At 46.5% G+C, this 19,810-nt stretch overlaps 1 protein-coding gene across 1 annotated transcript in view; it reads right to left on the bottom strand.

Annotated features, from left to right (window-relative positions):
• Positions 1–1,895: 1,895 nt before the first annotated feature.
• The window catches only part of CFAP57 (cilia and flagella associated protein 57), a 73,858-nt gene continuing 55,943 nt past the window's right edge, over positions 1,896–19,810 (bottom strand). Inside the window, exons 20-23 of the mRNA XM_055342111.1 lie at positions 19,563–19,697; positions 19,345–19,488; positions 12,083–12,215; positions 1,896–2,122 (exon numbers count right to left, since the gene is read on the bottom strand). Of these exons, the coding sequence (XP_055198086.1) occupies positions 1,908–2,122; positions 12,083–12,215; positions 19,345–19,488; positions 19,563–19,697 (627 nt within the window). The 3' untranslated portion in view covers positions 1,896–1,907. The remainder of the gene's footprint in view (positions 2,123–12,082; positions 12,216–19,344; positions 19,489–19,562; positions 19,698–19,810) is intronic.

Genomic DNA, 19,810 nt, shown 5'->3' on the forward strand with positions numbered 1-19,810 from the left:
AGGTTGCCTGATGGTGGTTGCTGCAGGGTGTCTTGGAATCCTAGTAAGAACCCCAAGGGCCAGTCCAGCTACAACACTGATTATTGGTAGGTGGAGACCTGCACAAAATGGTGAGATTTTTGCCAGCAAGAGGCCACTCCCCTGCCCCCCTGGGCAGCTGAGAAAACACCCTGTCTCCCGCTGGCCCCGGCTGCCAGATGCTGCTGGGACAGGGTTCTCCGCCGGCCTGAGCTCTTGCTCCCACTGCCCTCCCAGCAGCTGGGCCACAGCTAGCCACTGGCTTGGGTGAGCTTGGCTTGGGAGCTCCCTTACTTCTGGTTTAGATTCTCCTGGCGTTGCACTCCCCTCCACCACCTGGCCTGGGGTTCTGGGGTTCTGTTCCGCACTTCTCCAGGGCAGCCTCAAAGGGCCTGGAATGTGGAGGCTGCTGGCGCCCCAAGTTGGGTGCCATCCTGGCCCCGGCGGGAGGAGCCTGTACCAGCTATTTCACCCTTTCCATTTCCTCACCTGTAACCTGAGGCCCATCTTTGTAAGTGAAATGTGAGGTCTTGATTCTAAGGCATTTTTAGGTTGGAAACCCTGTCATTTGAATGTTGCTGCATCCTAGCCACAGTGAATCCCCTTCTGGCCCCCGAAGAGCTCAGGTTTGCTCTGCACCTGCCTTCTTCCCCAGGCTTTCTCCTTCTCCCTGTGCTAGGCTAACTCCCTTGGGGCTGAAGTCAGAAGAATTCACATCTCTGCACCTCCACTACCACCATCTGGGGCCCAGAAGCTGTTCTCTTACCTGTGGTTGGCCACAGTGTCCTCCCCACAGCCCCCAGCCTCCACTGTCGGGTGCCTCTACCAATGCTCCACCCAGACACCCAGCGGAACTTTAAAAACGGACACAGCACTTGCACCCACAGAACTGAGAGCCTTGGAGGAGAGGCAGCATCACACCATCAAATGGAAATGTCATAGTGAGGGTTATGAAGGAAACCAAATGGCGTGCATGGTCTAGATGGTGGAGGGGGGATTGGGGACTGTCTTCCTGAGGAAGTGGCATTTCAGCTACATCCATCTGAAGGATGAAATTGTGGGGATGAGAGCATTCCAGGCAGAGAAAATAGTATGTGGAACGACCCCGAGGCAGGGAGAACTTGACCCTTTATAGGAACTGAAAGGAAGCCAGTGCGGCAAGAGCCTGGGAGCAGAGGGCAGTGACTCAGGGGCTTTGCACAGGCCCCCGGACGGTGACAGATCTGCAATGCACCTTCATGACCCTGCAGGGAGGTCTGGCTCCGCTAACCTCCCTGACCTCATTTCAAGTCCATTTCTTCTTCAGAGGCAAAGCCCAGAGGCTAGTTGGGAATGAGGGCTGTGTTCCGGCCCACCTGCCCCGCGTCATGAAGTGACGGGTTGTTGTCTCTGTGGTTGGATCAGAGGGTGCCTGAGTGTTTTTCTTGCTCCCTGGGCCTGGTGTCCTAGAGGGCACAGGACATGCTGGGTACACACTGGTCTGAGGTGGATGAGCTGGCCCCTGTGACAGGGTATGGTCCCATCCCAGTGGCCTCCGAGGGAGCAGAGGGGCAGCAGGAAGCAGGGCCCAAGGGTAACGTGATCTCCGCGGTGACAGGCGGCCTTGGGCCTGGACAGGGACAAGCAGCAGTGGCTTTGGATGAGCTGGAACCCCCCAGTCCTCAGGGTCCCCTCTTTCCCTAGCCCCCTCTCTGGCTCCCTGGCTAAACAGAGAGTTGGACATGGTGATGGGCAAACATCTTTATTCTGACCATGTCCCAAGTTCCGCTGGGCAGGAGAAAAAGCTTGGTAGGGCCAGTGCTGTGGGGACCGCAGGGACAGCACAGAGTTGGCCTGGGCGCAGAGGTGCCGGGCTCCCAGGGTACCTGCAGATGGCTCCTCAGGGGGGATCAGTTGGTCTGCACCTCAAAATCCACTTCTGACCGGACCAGAGAAGGAAGCCGAATTCCAGCAAGGGGGTGGAAGCCCGGGACCTGCTCCTGCTCTTGGATCTGGTCTCTGAGGCGTTGGATTTCCAGACGTTGCATTTCGATGATTCTCCCAGTTTCCTCTTGCTCATTCAGTCTCATGGTGGGCGCAGCGCTGCACACGTCCTCGCTGGGCACTGGAAGGCACAGAGCAGGACTCCTGTGGGCCTGTTGCTGGGCTGCCGTGAAGCTGTTTGGAAACCAGCTTGTCCCTCCTTTCCCCATCGTCCCCAGATTTCTTGAGCACCTACTATGGGATAGACACTCAAGCCCAGACGCTAGGGATAGAGACAGGCCGTTTCACCATCTGGTGGAGATGGAGGAAGGAAGAGACACTCCAGAGTGAGAAAGCCTGTCTCCTGAGCCCCCCAGTCTGTCTTCCCCAGGCCTCCCCAGCAGGCCCTGCTCATTCCCCTGCTCCCCATTCCCCAAGCAGGGTGGTGCTGGTGCTCTCCTGCTGACCTAGGTTGGTGTCCAAACCCCGAGTCTTCCCTTGAATCAGACCCCTGCTCCAGGAGGCACACCCCTCTCTACCCCTCCTGGGCTGGCCACTCACTCATGCCCCTTAAGGACCTTCCTCCAGCTCCATCCTCCTGTCTCAGGTGCTGCCATCATCCCACCCAATGCCAGTGTCCTCCAGGGTCCATGGCTCATCCCATTCCCTGGCCCCACTGGCTAAACTCTCAACACCCATGTCTTTGGCTTCCATGCCATGCTGGCACCCGCTCTGTGGCTTCCCCTCCCTCCCGGCGCCAGGACCCCGCACCTTTACATCTCTGCTGTAGTGGCCCATCCTCCGTCTGCCATCTCTCTCACTGCCTTCTGCTCAAATTATCTGTTCTTTGACTGAACGTGGATCTCTTATTCCTGGACACTTCTATTTTTTTACCTACCAAGTGGGTTCCTTTTAGATTCACTCCCTATTCTGTGCAGTTATACCCACAGTGGGGTCTCTTTGGCCATTTTCTTGGCTTGATACTCTAGATGCCTTGCCCTCCTGCCCCATGAGCCATGCATGGCCTGAACCTGAGGTTACCCAGCCACCTGGTGGCTCCATTCACACCTGGCCTGTTGTGTGCCACTGAAAAAAGTAACATATGAGATTCAAATTCTTGGTTTACAGCCCTAGGCAGACTTCCTGTCCATAGAGAACTCTCATTCCTCCCCTCTGGCTGTGTTTCTGAACTTCAGCCTGTACTCTAACTGCTCGCCCCAACTCTTTAAAGAAAATTAAGGTCAAATATAACATAAAATTTATCCTTTTACCATTTTTAAGTACAGAGTTTAGTAGTGTTAAGTGCATTTACACCGTTGTGCAATCTCCAGGACTCTGGCAAGAACACTCATGCCACCATTCTGTTTTGTGTCTCTAAGAACGTGACTGCTCTAGAAACTTCACATAAGTAGAATCATACGGTATTTGTCTTTTTGCATCTGGTTTATTTCACTTAGTACCGTGTCCCCGGGTTCATCTGTGTTACCACATGTGCCAGAATCTTTCCTCTTTAGGGCTGGATTGTATTTTATTTCATGGATGTACTACATTTTGTTTATCCATTCATCTGGGGATGAACCATTGGGTTGCTTCTGCCCTTTGGCTACTGTGAATAACGCTGCTATCAACATGGGGGTACAAATATCTCTTGGAGACCCTATTTTCAGTTCTTTTGGGTATACGGCCAGAAGTGGAGTTTCTGGGTCATGTGGCAATCCTACTTTCAAGTTTTTTGAGAAATTGCCCTAGAGCATGGCTGCAATGTTTTCCATTCCCACCAGCAGTGCACTAAGGTCTCATTTTCTCTAGATCCTGACCCATAATTTTCTGTTTATTTGAGAGCAGCCATCCTAATTCCTGTGAGGTGGTATCTCATTGTGATTTTGATTTCATTTCCCTGATGATTAGTGATGTTGAGTGTCTTTTCATGTGCTTGTCGGTCATTTGTGTATCTTCTTTGGAGACATGTCTGTTCAAGCCCTTTGTCCATTTTTAAATCTGGTTGTTTCGTTGTTACTGTTGAGCTGTAGGAGTTTGTTACATATTCTAGACATTAACTCCTTATCACGTATATGATTTGCAAATATTTTCTCCCATCCCACAGGCTGCTCTTTTACTCTGTTGGTTGTGTCCTTTCATGCACGTGAGTTTTCAGTTTTTTGTGTAGCCAATTTTTCTTTTGTGGCCTCTGCTTTTGGTGTCCCATTTAAGAAATTATTGCCAAATCCATACTCTCCTCCACTCCTCACAGATGACATTACCACCACTTGGCTGCCAATCTGTGTCTTCAACTCCCAGTCAAGCTTCTCTCAGGAGAAGAGGGGTCTCTTCCCTACCCACTCCCAATCTCTCCCTGTATATCAGAAGTTAACTCTAGAAAAGACCACATGTTGGAAGCCAAGGAAGAGAGTATTGCAAGGAGGAAGTTGTCAGCAATGCCCAGTGGCCAGCCTTGCCCTAGGCTTCTAATTGGTTTGAAGATGGGACCAGCATTCAGATTGACTGACATCCTACTCTTCCTAAGGGAAGTCTAGACCCTTCTCTTCTTGCCTATGCTCCTCTACTCTTCTTCTTTTTGGCAGTTTCTAGGCTTTTGATCTTTTAGTGTTTCTTCTTTCTCTAGCTCTTGACCCTTCATCCTCCTGCTGCTATTGGTTGCCCCTGATAACCATCCTCTCTGTCAAGCTGTGGCCTGGCCCTGGGAAGGTACAGCATTCCCAAGCCTAAAAGCCCATCCACCAGTGTCACATGCCTCTGCCCAGTTTCTGTTTGCTTTTCCACCTGCTCCCTTAGCTACTTCCTCTTTCCTGGTTACCAGCATAGTCTTTGGACTAAACTTAGTGCCCTCCCCATTGGCCTTTACACTTATTCAATTATTGTCTCATTGCCCAGGGAGATCCAACCTGTGTTTATGAGGCCACGGTCCTAAAGGTCCGTACTAGACTGAACCTGGAAATATTCCAGCACTCAAAATTTTCCATCTTCTGCCCTGCCGCTGGCCATACCAACCCCTCGGTGCTTCACCAGGTGCTAGAAACATCTAGATGCAGATTGTGGCTTTAAGGTCCCCTCAGCTCTGCAATCACTGGGTGAGGTCAATGGACTGGGATGTCCTGGATGCAGAGTATCCTAACATGCAAGGGATAGGGAAGTCAGATACTGCAGAACTATAAGAAAGCTCAGGGTTGACACAGCTGCTGGCTGGTGGCTGACCTCCAGAAGCAGTTGTCTCCTGAAACATCCCTGGCCTGGGTGACACTGTCCATGAATGTTCTTAAGGGTGCAGCTCTGCTTCCTGAGACCAGTTCACACAGAAGATGGGCCAGTGGGCCCAGTGTGGGGCTTTGGCACTTGTTTCCCCCGTCTTTCTCCTTCCTTGGTCTGATCATCTTGAGGGTATGGGCTAGGCTTTTCCTGTTTCTTCTCTTCACTGCTCCAATTTTTTCTCATCCCTTTGATAATGACCTGCCAGCTCATCAGAGTTTGGTTCTGTCTTATAGGGTCCTCCCTTTGATGGTCCTTCTACCATGTGCTGTGGTGTGTAAACCATCCTGTCCTTTTCTCCATGGCTGTGCCATGTCAGTTCTCTCCTCATGGCCCCTTGGCTGTTGTCTCTCCCTTGTCAGTTCTCTCCTCCATGCCCCAGCCCACCCCCTACCTCCATGTCCTATTGGTCCGTACTCTGCTCTGATCCTGCCATCTGCCAGAACTGGGCAATCTCTCCACATCCTGCCCACAAGCTTCTTTTGGGAGATTAAGTTCTGATTTTCTTTTATTTTTTAAAGAGTTTGTTTGTTTGTTTGAGAGAGAGAGAGAGAGAGCACAACTGGGGGAGCTGCAGAGGGAGAGGGAGAAGCAGGACCCTGAGATCATGACCAGAGCCGAAGGTGCTTGACCGACTGAGCCATCCAGGGGTGCCTGAGTTCTGATTTTAAATGATGGGAAATAAGAATATGATTATTAATACATTTGCATTAATTTCTACTGTTTTATTTGCATTTTATGTTTGTGTCACTTTTTCCTTTTCTTTTTTGGTCTTTTCAGAATTTAGAGGGTTTTCCCCTTTACTCGTCTGGAAGGTGTATACACTCTTTCTTTCTTAATAGTTATCCTAAGAAGTTTAACAAGCATATTTAATTTAAAAGAGTGTAAAGTAAATCAATATTTTTACCTTCTGGCTAAACAATACAAGACTTAGAATGCTTTAGCTCTGAGTCCCCTGGTTAAATGCTCAGTATTTTAACTCTGTCTTGGTATTTGAGTCCACACTTTAGCCTTTTTTTTTTTTTTTTGTATTGGCTTATACAGTTGTTTAGATTCTACATATTTGCTTTTTCCTCACACATTGTTTCTTCTTGCATTAAGACTTTCCCTCTGGAATAATTTTTCTTCCTGATATATATTCTTTAAAATTTCCTTAAATGAGATTTTCTTGGTGAAAAATTCTCCCAGTTTTTGTTTATAAGAAAATTTTTTCATGTGTTTCACTGGTTACATAACTCTAAGCGACAGTTATTACCTCTTAGCACTCGGAAGACACTATTTCAGAATTTCTACATGGTTTATACTGTTGCTCTTGGGAAGTTAGGTATCAGCTGACTTGTTATTCCTCTATGTGCAATCTATCTGTTCCCTGGCTGCTTTTAACATCTCTGTCTTTGGTTTTCTGTAGTTTCGATATAGATTTCTTTTTATTTATCCTACTTGAGATCCACCTGGCTTCCTAGACCTGATGATTGTCATCTTTCATCAATTCTGAAAAACTTTCAGCTCTTCTTTATCATAATGTTGCCTCTCCTCATTCTCTTTTTCTCAAGCTTCAGTTAGATATGAGTTAGGTTTTCCCATTCCATCTTCTTTGTCGTTTATTATACCTTTGTCCCTCTGGGCTGCAATCTGGGTAATTTCTTTGTTCTTTTAGTTCACAAAGTCTCCTTTCAGATACATCTAACCTATCGTTCAGTCTGTCCATTGAATCTAATTGCAATTTATGGTTTTCATTTCTAGGAATATTTTGGGTTCTTTTTTCAAATATACTTAGCCAATTTTGGGAGACTCTTATTTTGCCTTGTTTTCAAATTTCTCTTTTATTTCTTTAAACATATTAAATATTGTTATTTAGTAGTAACAAAACAGTAGTAGATAGTAGTAGGTTTCCTCCTGGATTTAGTGATTTTTGATTGTAAGTTCATGTTCCTTAGGATATTATCTATAGGAATTCTTTGACAACATTCTTAAAATGTATTCTTCAATAGGAAATTTGCATTTGTTTCTGCTTGGGACCCAGAGATACTACTAGTTAAACTAAATCTTCAGCCAAGGTTTCTTTGAGCCACAAATTAAGTGTAAATTCTGGACTTGAACCTGCCTGAGTATGGGCTTTCAGTTAGCAGTTCTCAGGGAGACATCTTTTCTCTTGTTTGTTTTTTCTTTCCTTCATCCAGAACTAAGACAGACAGATATTTATCTCACCTATCTCCCTTTGTAAGGTAGGTTTTCCTCTCTAGTTAGCTTATAGTTTCCCAATTTATTTTATCTTGATCTGACTCCATTGTTTCCTTCTTCCTTCCTTCTTTCTCTTCCTTTCCCTGTCTACATCTTTACCAACACTTGTAGTTTTTGTTGTTGTTGTTGTTTGATAATAGTCATCATAATGGGCATGAGGCATCTTGCTATCGTTTCAGTGTGCATATTTCTGGGGTGCCTCGGTGGCTCAGTCATTTAAGCATCTGACTTGATTTTGGCTCCAGGTCATGATCTCAGGGTCATGAGACCAAGCTCTGTGCTGGACTCTGCGCTGGGCATTCTCTCTGTCCCTCCCTCTCCCTCTGCTCCTTCTCCTCCTCTTGTGTGCATATGCACACATATGTGCACACTCTCCCTCAAAACAAACAAAAATTGTATATATCTAATGATTTCTGCTCAGAATTTTTTCATATGCATATTAGACATTTGTGTATTTTCTTTGGATAAATGTCTATTTAAGTCTTTTGCTCATCAAAAAAATTTTTTTTTGGTTGCTGTTGAGTTGCAGGAAGTTTTTATTCATTCTGGATCTCAGTTCTTTATAAAATATATTATGTGCAAATATTTTCCTCCCATTGTATGGATTGCTTTTTCACTCTTGCTTAAAGTGTTCTTTGATGTATGAAGGTTTTAAATTTTGATGTAGTCCAATTTATTTATTTTTCCTTTTGTTGCCTGTGGTTTTGATGCCATACCTAAGAAATCATTGCCATATCCAATGTCATGAAGCTTTTCTCCTATATTTCTTCTATGAGTTTTATAGTTTTAGCTCTGACATTTAGGTCCTTGATCCATTTTGAGTTAATTTTTGTATATGAGGCATGGTCCAACTTCATTCTTTTGTATATGGGTGTCCTGTTTTCCCAGCACCATCTACTGAAAAGATTGTCCTTTCCCCATTGAGTAGTCTTGGCACCCATGTTGAAAATCATTTGAAAAAAAAAAAAGAAGAAAATCATTTGACCATATATATGCAGATTTATTTCTGGCCTTTCTACTCTATTCCATTGGTCTGTATATCTCTCTTTATATCAGTACCACACTGTTTCAATTACTATAGCTTTGCATTAAGTTTTGAAATCAGGAAGTGTGAGACCTCCAATTTTGTTCTTCTTTTCCAACGTTGTTTTGACTGAGATACCTTGAGATTCCACATGAATTTGAGGATGTACTTTCTATTTCCACAAAAAAATCATTGAGATTTTCATAGGGATTGTACTATTAGTAGATTGTTTTGGGTAGTATTGACATCTTAACAGCATTGTCTTCTAAACATAAGATGTTTCTCCATTTATTGGTATCTTAATTTTTTCAGCAATGTTTTATAGTTTTCAATGTACAAGTCTTTTGCCAGCTTGGGTAAATTTATTCCTGAGTATTTCTTCTTTTTGATGTTATTATAAATGCAATTGTTTTCTTAATTTAATTTTTAGAGTGTTCATTGTTAATATATAAAAATGTAACTGATTTTTGTCTATTGATTTTGTATCCTGCAATTGGGATTTTTTTTGTCTTTTGCATGAAACTTCTCCCTATTTTCAGAAGCTTGAAGGATTTTTCCTGTTCTCTGGTCTTTGGATATTCCATGATGATGGACTTGATCCATCTATTTTTAGCCATTGTATTGGTTAGTAGGTAAATCTAACACCTTCTTAAAGTCTTTCCATTGTTTTCAGCCCCACCTTCACCCCTACTTCCTGAGATATGTTCTTCTGCTAATTCCAGAGACTTGGGAAGGTTCTGTAATGTACATTAGGTTTCTTCTAGGTTCCCCACTCCTGCCTTAGGAGTCTGTGGAGTCAGTTACCACTTATCTGTTTTCCAGCTTTCAAAATTTTGTGTCTCTTTCGTGTTTTCTTTGATCATATGGTTTATTTTTTTTATTTTTTATTTTTTATTTTTTTTATTTATGATAGTCACACAGAGAGAGAGAGAGGCAGAGACACAGGCAGAGGGAGAAGCAGGCTCCATGCACCAGGAGCCCGACGTGGGATTTGATCCCGGGCCTCCAGGATCGCGCCCTGGGCCAAAGGCAGGCGCCAAACCGCTGCGCCACCCAGGGATCCCGATCATATGGTTTATTTATGCCATTTTAGTAGGCTTCTAATTAGCCATCTTTATTTAGAAGTTCTAATTATATGGTTTTAATAATTGAAAAATATGCAGGTGTGTCTATTAGACCTGTTAGTTAATTGTTATGTGAATGAAAAGTTAAATGCTGCTAAAACTAAAATAGTGGTTTGGGGATGACAACCTGTGCTGTTCAGATAAAGAATTTTTTTTAAAAAAAAATATTTATTTTCAGTGGTTTGGGGATGGCAACCTGATAAGAATTCTTTTTTTTAAAAATATTTATTTATTTCAGTGGTTTGGGGATGGCAACCTGTGCTGTTCAGATAAAGAATTATTTTTTTTAGGGATCCCTGGGTGGCACAGTGGTTTAGCGCTTGCCTTTGGCCCAGGGCGTGATCCTGGAGACCCGGAATCGAATCTCACGTCGGGCTTCCGGTGCATGGAGCCTGCTTCTCCCTTTACCTATGTTTCTGCCTCTCTCTCTCTCTCTCTCCCTCTGTGTGACTATCATAAATAAATAAAAATTAAAAAAAAAGAATTCTTTTTTAAAAAAAAATATTTATTTATTTTCTCAGGTTAGGAAGGGGCAAAGGGAGAGAATCTCAAGCAGACTCCCTGCTGAACATGGAGTCCAACACAGGGCTTGATGATCCTGAAATCATGACCTGAGCTGGAATCAAGAGTCAGATGCTTAACTGACTGAGCCACCCAGGTGCCCCCATATAAAGACTTCTTAAAAACCAATTGAATTGGTCAATTTTAAACAACTTGAGGATCTTGGTGGCCCCCTGTTCAAAATTAAAAGTCAGACTTAGGTTCTTCATGATCAAAGCAGACAGTTGGTAATACTTGTCTTCAACTGTTATAAATGAAACCTTCCTTGAGTAAAACTATACCACACAAATGATCTGATGTTAAGTTTGTTTCAAAATAATCCATGGTGATGGGAGAGGAAAGAACTGGGGACTGTGGATACTGATGAAGCAAGAGTGACAGGAACTGATACTTGTTGAAGTCAGGGAATGGATTCATAGGAATTCATTAGGTTTTTCTCTCATTTTTTGTATATGTCTGAAATTTTCAATAATATTAATAGGAAGAACTTGGCTATATCATACAGTATCCTGAGGAGATCTCAATGATATTTGCTAGGATATTTGGGCATATTTGAAATATTTTTTAAAGAGAGGCTTTGCAGTTGTTCACAGGCACATCTATGCTTTACTTTCATCTCCAATAAGTCAAGCATCTCAATCTTTGTAACACATACTCGGCTCTTATGTCAGTTCTTTAGATGGAATATTGCCTCTTCCGGTACTACGCAGAGAGTTTACTCTTGTTTCAACTTCTCCTCAACTCTAACGAAAAGGGCAGATGAGACAATACAATTATATGTATAAATCTGTAATAGTTTAAGACTCTCAAGAAATTATGAAAATAGTACAGAGTTCCTGCATATACTTCAGTCACTTTTGCCCAGTGATAACCTCTTAAGTGACCATAGTACTGACATTGGAAAGACTCAGGCCACAGCCATGGCAGGTTTCCATTCATCGAGGTTTCTAAGCTCTATTCCCGAATGTAAACCCAAGAAAACAATATACTCAAACCACACTGACTTAATTTTCCATAGAAATACGTTATATTCTGTCTTTATTGACCATCCAAATAAGAAATGGATACCTGAAGAATGTTTTTTAATTGTCTGAAGACATACAGTTAAAGGCTGCCCACTGTGTTATTCAACATCCTTTTTCATAAAGATCCATGTGTTAAGTTTTTTTTTTTTTTACAAAATATAGTGCCAGGGAAAGGTTTGTTTCCTCGGGGGGGAAAAAAAAACCAACTCCAAGTTTTCCTCTTCCCATAAATGAGGACTATGTAAACTATCTTATTTCTGTTTCTCTTTTTGCCCTGGCTGTCAGAAATTCAGAGGGAATTTAGGATAATTGCAGTAACTAACTCATTTAATATCTCTAATGTCATTCTTTCCTCTTTCTGTTTGAATATTTCTAATATTTCTTTTTGTCTTTATTTTAATCGCACTGGTCCACAATCCCTTATCTTCAATTCTAAAGTGCCAAAAGCCCTAAAAATGTGAAGCATTTTAAAATTTATGAAGTTCAGTGTGAATATTCATGTTTCACTACAGAAATACGAATGTGTTTGATTTCGGGGCCCTGCCTCAGACTCCTCTAGGGATGTTATATAATATGCGGTATATAGTAAGTTCTTTCTAAAACTGGAAAGATTCTGAATTTTAAAATCAGAGATAACCTCAAGGATTTTGATCTCACATGCTTGAATGTGGCAAGGGTCTCACAGATCCTTTGGATGGCATGGGGAACAGCATGAAGAGGTTCCCAGAAGGCCATCAGGTAGATGTGGCCTGATACAGGACTCTGGGGAGAAGCAGACTTGGAAGCCAAAGGAAGACTTGTTTGTGGCTCCCATTGGTCCCTTGATCCCAATGCTCATCCCCTTTGGCCACTGGTGACATTACCTGTCTCTGGAACATCTTGTGGTCGGATTTTCTTGGTCAGTTTCAGAGCTGCTTCAAGGTCGTAGACTTGGGAGCGAGTGAACTTCAACTCCCTGCGGAGCTCATTAATCTCCTTGATCAGGGAGACATTTTCCTGTAGAGAAGAAGGAAGAGAGGGTAAGCATGGAGGGATGAGTGATCAGTGGGCACAGGGCCTGCCCTGGCCTGGGGCTGAGGATGTATGGAACAGACAGGGTTGGGCCTGAACCCAGATTACTCTACCAGGGTATGAGCCCTTATCCTAGCTTGAGGATCAGTCTCTTGAGGTACCAGCTGACTTACCTTCAGGTGGACTCTGGCAATATAAGATACAGACAGTGTGTACCATTCCCAAGCATCTAGAGCCTTTCCAGCATCAACAACAATGCTTTTCTAAGCACTTCATATGAATTAAATGCATTGAAGTATCATAATATACTATGAGGAAATTCTTTTTTTTTTAGGAAATTCTATTATAATTACAATTTTATAGAAGAGGAAACTGAGGCATAGAAAGGTTATATAACTTGCCCAAATTACATAGATAGCAAGTGGCAGAGTCAGGATTCTGACTCTGACAGTCCAGCTCCAGAGCTCTGAGCTCTTAAGTACTGTACTATCCTTTATTCATTTTTCCTATTCATTTGTTGAACCTACATTTATATGGTATCTGCTATGGCCCTGGGATATAGATAGAAATAAGAAATGGTTTTTGCATTCAGCGTACTGTTTAGTGAGGAGCACAGAAAACACAAATACTGAACATTTGCTATATCCATTGACAGTTCACTTTTCTTGTGTTTGACAAATATCCATCCATCCATCCATCCATCCATCCATCCATCCATTCATCCAATATTTACTTGAGTACTTACTATGGGCCAGCCACTGTGCTGATCCTAAGGTATAACGAAAGTAAGACCTGGCCTCTGCTCTTGAAGAGTTTAGGATTTAGTGGGGGATCTGGGTGTAATTAAGCATGGCAGCCACCTTGCTGTAATGGAGGAGTGGGGCACAGATGAAAGGCACTTAGCCCTGACTGAATGACCAGGGTGGATTCCTAGGGATTGATCCCTGGGCTGAAGCTGCAAGGAGTTACCAAGGAGAGGGTATGGGGATCGCACACAACTGGAACAAGAGAAAGACACAGAAGTAGGACATGGCTAGTGTCGGGGAAGACTTGCTGCAGTTCTGTATCACCAGACACAAAGTGAGAGGCAGGTACAGAGGAATGAGGATGAAGAGTCTGCTGGGGGCCCTATGGTGGGGGCTTTGCACCTGGAACCATGCAGTCGCTTCTCTCTTCCCTTCCCACACCTCAAATCTCTGCCTTCCTTTTCATTGTTAGCAAAGTCTTTGAAGGTCAGAGTACCCAAAAAGGCAAATGCAGGCCAAATCTACATAAAACAGACCTGTGCTAGGGACAACCACCACTTGGGACACTCTCTCCATAGTGGGAAGCATGGAGTCAACCCAGAGAACAGGGTGATCCCAAGCACTATTGTCCACGAGCCACAACAACCACTTCTCTGTTACAAGGACATGCCTATAGGGGCTGGGTGGGAGCAGTGCATGAACTGCAGACACTAACATATTCTTTTCCTCCAGAGCCTCTTTCTCTGAGCAGGTCAGATATACCTTCAGATTTTCAGTACATCACCTAATTTCAGTATTCCTCATTAAAAAAAAAAAAATTCTCTCCTCTTGGGTGAAATGCCCAATTATTGCTGATCCCTTGTTTTCAGGCTGGGCTTTGTGCCTTTTTTTTCTATAAAGTCAGATTTCTCCATGGGATCTTTTACTCTTTTAACCAGCCCAGGTCTTAGTGATGAATCTCCCACGTTTCCTTTCCAAATGCTCTCCAGCAAAACTCACCGCGTCTCCTCCCCCCGGAACCTCTCCACACTGACTTTCAATCATGACATGCTCAATTAAATATGTATGCATTTCGTTCTAAGACCTTGGACTCTGCCCTGCATGTAAGAAGCGCTCAATAAATATTTGTGAAATGGATAGCAAATGAATAACTAATGCAGTAGATATCAAGCTGAAAAGGATGAGATTCTTACTAACAAGGAAATTACAAAAAAGGGGGTAAAGGTCGATGGGGGAGATGAGAGCGAAGGGGGACTTGGGAGGGCCGCAGGGAACTTGGGCAAACTGGCTCTGGCTCCGGGGCTCTCTCCACTCCTCTTCACGGGCATCACTTAACTTCCCTTCTCTTGTCTCATTCAATTCAAATAACAATAATCAGAATGAAGATTAGAGACTGAAGGTACCATTGCTCAGTCCTCTCTGGCCATATCATGAGGACCTTCTTGGTCATCTCCATCCATCCTGTCACTAAATCCCATCAGTTTTGGGTCTGAATTTACCTTTCCTGCTGTGATACATCACCAGCGCTCAGCATCTCTCCTCTCTACTACCCTAATGACCCTAGGTGGAGCCCTTGCCTTGGTGTCTCCCCACCCCTCCACCCTTGACAATTCTGCTACCATGACTGGGACTTCAGGCTTCTGGTACTTTTTAACCCCGCCGCCTGCGTTGGTCACTTCCATGATGCCTGCCACCTAAATGGGTCTCCAGGACATGCCATGGTCCCTATTAGAGTGTGATCGAGACCCATGACTTAATGCAGCCCGGTTCCTGGTTCTGTTCATTCATTTGTTCATCCATCCATTCACTCACTCATGCATAAAAATCATCCAAGGACCAGTTCCTAAGAGCCTACTATGCACTGGTCACTGTGTTGGACATGGGAGGTCCAGCTTAGATCCAGTGCTTAGAGGTGCCATGAGAGTCTGAAGAGAGGCGCACACCCAGTGTGAGAAAGGCTTCCTGGGGTAGTGGGGCACAGGGAAGAATGTTTCAGGCCTGGAACCAAGGGGGAACAAACACAATTTGAGGCAGTCAATGCTTGATGATGATGATGATGACGATGACAAGAGTAATCATAACTTCAAGAATTGATTGGATCCCTGTATCACATCAGATATTTTACATACAATAACTCATTTAATTCCACGACAACCTTATGACAGAAGAAGGTGTTATTAGATTCATTTCCACAGGAGAAAACTGAGGCCAAGGCAGTGCGGTGAGGTAGAGCCAGGATTTGAATCTGGTTGTGTCTGCTCCAAGTGCTTGTTCCTCTAGGACTGTTGCCTCCCAGACTCTATGTTCCACCTCTCATTGACGTCACCCCATTCCAACATCTCACATGGTATTTGGATGGCCATGGAAGCCCCCAGAAGAACAAGTTTGGCTTCCTCAAGCGTGTTTTCAGGAGTGGTCTATGTTCTGAGAAGTCCAGGGGTCACCCTGAAATCAACTCATGTGCTTTGGGAAGCTGTGTAAGCTTAAAATGTGGACGTGACCGTGTGCTGAGTCTTCTGTTCCTGGTCCCTCCTTGGTCAGGACCATCTATAAAAACCCCTCCAATCCTCCAGCCCCCCACCCAGCTCCTCTGCTGTAGGAAAAATGTGACCTGACCTGGGGGCCATCAAGTGCCAGGTCTTGGGGTATGGCTGGCTGGAGGGATGCTGAAGTCCACTTCCATAGAAAACCTTCTAAACAAAGGGGCAACACTGAGCTGTCCAGGACTGCCTTTTGAGGAGAGGCCGGAACCAGGCGGAGACAGAGCCTTCTGCCCAGAAGGGAGAAGGAAGAGAATGCCTCTAGCACCCCCTACTGGCCTTCCCTGTGTTGACACCTTCAAGAATATGGCAGAGGCTGGCAGCATGGAAAATGCAGGCAGCCTGTTTACCCCTGACCTTGAAAGCCCTGCATCAGTGGCCTCTTTCTGGACCCCACAGTTGGTGGGACCGCCACCTGCCTAACTGCACAGATGAGGCATCTCTCTGCTCCTCTTTCAACCTTCCTCTCACGTCTGACTTGACATGTCATCATTTCCCCTCTGAATTGCCTTTGAGGGCACAGCTTAGCCCCTTTCAAGGCCTTAGGCCCTTCCAAGGCCTTCTCGTCTCCCCCTAACGGGCAGCCATCTTCTCACGGGGTTTCCCACCACCTGCCTTTCCCCACCAGCCTTTCCGCCCTGCCAACTGAGGTGATCTCAAAACAGAGAACACCCCTACCTGCTTCTACCTTGGGTGGCACCTGCTTGTAAGATAAACCTTATGCTTCTTGGTGTGGCAAGGAAAGCTCCCTCAAGTGACCCTAAACTCCTTACTTACCAGCAGGCCTTTTTTTTCCTTGCTTCCCTTCTGGAGCTCTGCAATAAAGGAAGGTCTGTGGACCCAGGAGGGTCCCCAGACACCCCAGAAGCCTCACTCTTCCCTCCCTGCCCATTCTCATGTGGTCTCTCTGCCTGGAAGGTTCTTTCTCCACTTGCTCTCTGATCACCTCTACTTCCACTTAAAGGCCCAACTCAAATGCCTCTTGCCTTCACTGAAGCCCGCCTCTGCAACGTGCCCACAGCACTGGACAAACTGTACTGAGCCGTGATTGTATCTGGTTGAAGTTCCCTACTGTGAACTGTTGAGGGTAGGCATGCTGTCACATTCATCTCAGAATCTTTCTTGGCTAGCGTGGAGCCTGGCTTCTAAGAAGCCCTCAAAATTGTCTCCTGAATGAATAAAGTGTGTGTCCTGGTTGTTTGTATTCAAAGCAACTCTTTCGTATCTGCAAGCGTGCTGGAGAACGAGTGGGGAGGCCCTGCGCTCCTCTCTGAATAAATAAATGAGACAGTGACCTCATTTTCTGTGTTTCTGCCCTGGGCTTCCTTGGCCTTTTTGGACTGAAGTGCCAGCACCTTGGCACCTGCAGAGGCAGGTTCTTACCGACACAGCAAGGCACCAGGCCCCCAGGCCACCAGCTGGGGAATCTGGGAGCAGTTGTGCAATTCCTCCCTCCCATGTCCCCAGCCCACAGGCAGCTCTGGTCTTTGCTGGGATGGCCTTCCAGGCTTTCCCACTGACTTCTGCCTTGGTTCTCGAGTAGGTCTTTAGGTGAGAGGACCAGAAGGGAGAGAGCATTTTCAGAGCACCTGTTCGTAATGACCAGAGACCAGTACCTCATGCTTTACATTAGTCATTTTATTTAATCCCTGGAGTAACTTACTGAGGTTGGTACTTCCTTCCCCATTTTACGGATAGGGAAGGAGGCTCCTGGGTAGGCTGAGGACTTTCCCCAAGGTCTCCCAGTAAGGGGGGCGGGGGCAGGATAAACTGGGTTTAGACAGACAGTGCCCACTTTCGTTTCTCCTGCCTGACACCTTGCCTGGTCCTGGCCTGGGCCCTCTCCTTCAGCTTAAGATCAAAGAAGGAAACAATTTTTATAGTTGAAAACGATGGCTTTGAAAGTTTTTCTTCTTCCCTTTTCTCTTGCTTCCTGTCTTTCTTTTCTTTCTCTTTCTCTCCCTCTCTCCCTCCCTCCCTTCCTTTCTTCTAAACAAAATCTGATACAGAGTCTACTGTAGGCAAGGGGATGGGGACCTAGAACCCTGCCTCCCAGGGCCCCCTCTATGGATCCGCAGACTCCTCCGCAGCACACTGCTTTACAAAGCTGCTGGAGAAAGCAGTCTTGCAGGGACTTCCCCTGGTTTATGGCTCCCTCTGCCAGCCATCAGGGAGTGGCAGGGCTGGGCAGGAGTGCTGCTTCTATCTCTTTGCTCCCTCCACCATCTCACCCTGCCCAGGACAAGGGTGCACATATCCTCTGGGGTCCCAGGGAGCAAAAGAAGACCTGTGCCTGACCTGAGAGGTGTCGTCCTGGGACCTGCACCCTCTGGTAGCCTGTGGTCTTTCCTTTTCTTTCTTCTGCTAGGACTGACATTAGCTTTACCAAATCTGCTTGGCACAGAGAGAGGGACCCCGCCCCTGGAGGGCCCGACAGGCCTATGCTCTGGTGGCAGGGCACAGACAAAGGCCTAGCAATGTCACCAGCTGTCAGCTGCCTCTGTAGTCACCCTGGTCCCACTGGCCAGTGGGCCGCCTTCCAGAACCCCGGGGTCTCTCCGTGCCGGGGGCCTTGAGACCCTTAGCAGTGGCTCTGTGTATCCGCTGCTGGTGCCAAAAGGGTCCCACCAGCTGGGTGCACTGCACTCTCTGGGCTTCTGAGTGCTTCCCTGGCCCAGGAGGAGGCCGTGGTTTGGCGGCATGGGCTGCTCTGGGGCAGGGGCTGCTTGCGGATGGCACAAGGCCTGCGGTGCCTGGGTCTGGGCCTGAATCTCTGCTGACTGTGGGGGGACTGGGACTGGCCTAGCTGGGAACTGGTTTGTTTCAATTCAACTGTAGCCCCTCCCATCCCAGTATTTTAATTATGGCATTAAAGAAATACAAACATAAAAATGTACGTGCCTTATAAACGTGATTCTGATGATCCCTTTGATATTAAATCACATTAATTGCCTCAGACGATACTGATACTCAAACAGAAATCTGGCAGAAGGATCCTGACGCGCAGTCCTGATAATGCGCTAAGTGGAGGCGGCAGTAATGGGGTCAGGACTTCCGAACAGCCCCGTGAAGGCTCCTGGGAGGTGGGTGTGGGCAGTTCATCAAACCCGAGTGAGGCCAACACGGTTGTGGGTGTGGTTGGCCCTGGACCCAAGAGATAAGGGAAGGCACCTGAGGCACCAGAAAAGGCAGATGAGGCGGGTGGAGCCAGGTGTGGTCGGAGGGAGCTGGGCCATTGGGGATCGTGTGATTCACGGAGCAGAATAAAAAACAGCAAAACAAAGTAAGGTGAGGGGATCCCTGGGTGGCACAGCGGTTTGGCGCCTGCCTTTGGCTCGGGGCGCGATCCTGGAGACCCGGGATCGAATCCCACATCGGGCTCCCTGCATGGAGCCTGCTTCTCCCTCTGCCTGTGTCTCTGCTCCCGCCCCCCCCCCCCCCTTGATGACTATCATAAATAAATTTAAAAAAAAAAAGTAAGGTGAAATCACAGTTGGAAACCAAGGAAAAAGAGGAGAGCGTGACTCAGGAGAGCTAACATCACATGGATGGAGGGCCAGAGGGGGCATAGGAGATGGGGAGGCCTTGGATAGAGATGGGCCGGGGCAGGGGAAGAAACGGTGCCTGTGAAGTCGGGGTCGGGGTGGAAATGAATGGGCATTGGCAGGACAGGGGTGGGGAAGGAAACATCTAGAAAAGCGTGGAAAGGCTCTTGGTCATGGCCCCTGCCAGGTGGAGCTCTGGGAAGCGAGAGGAGGGGAGGCAGAGAGGGCTGTAGAGAAAGGCAGGGGTCCCCAGACGAGTGGGACACGCGAGGGGCGTGGGCACCTGCATGATGCGGACGTAATCAGTGCGGTGCAGCTCACTCTCCTTGACCACCTTCTTCTTGAGAGTGGCCAGGTTTCTCTCCAGGTGCTCCCGCTGGCGGGCGTACTCCTGCTGCAGGTCGGTGTTCAGCCCTGCGATCTCCACCTGAGGGCGGAGGGCATCTTAGCGAGGGACTGGGGGGGGGGGGGGAGAAGGTGAGAAAGGGAAGCAGAGCTCACCATGTCTGCCCGCTGCACGTACTTCTCAAACAGAGCTCGGACCTTCTCCTTCAGGAGCCGGGGCTCCTGGATGTACGCCACACAGTTGTGAAGGTCTGTCTTGAACCGTTTGACCAGTGCCTCCAAGTCCCGCTCCTACAACCACAGGCATTTGCTCCTGGCACGGCAGGGGCTCTGGGAGGGGGGTAGGGGGTGCAGGCCGAGGCAGATGGCAGCAGTAAGATGAGAGACGCCTCCCCTGGGCCTTG

Source organism: Nyctereutes procyonoides, unplaced genomic scaffold (assembly GCF_905146905.1).
Source record: "Nyctereutes procyonoides isolate TBG_1078 unplaced genomic scaffold, NYPRO_anot_genome, whole genome shotgun sequence".
NCBI lineage: Eukaryota > Metazoa > Chordata > Mammalia > Carnivora > Canidae > Nyctereutes > Nyctereutes procyonoides.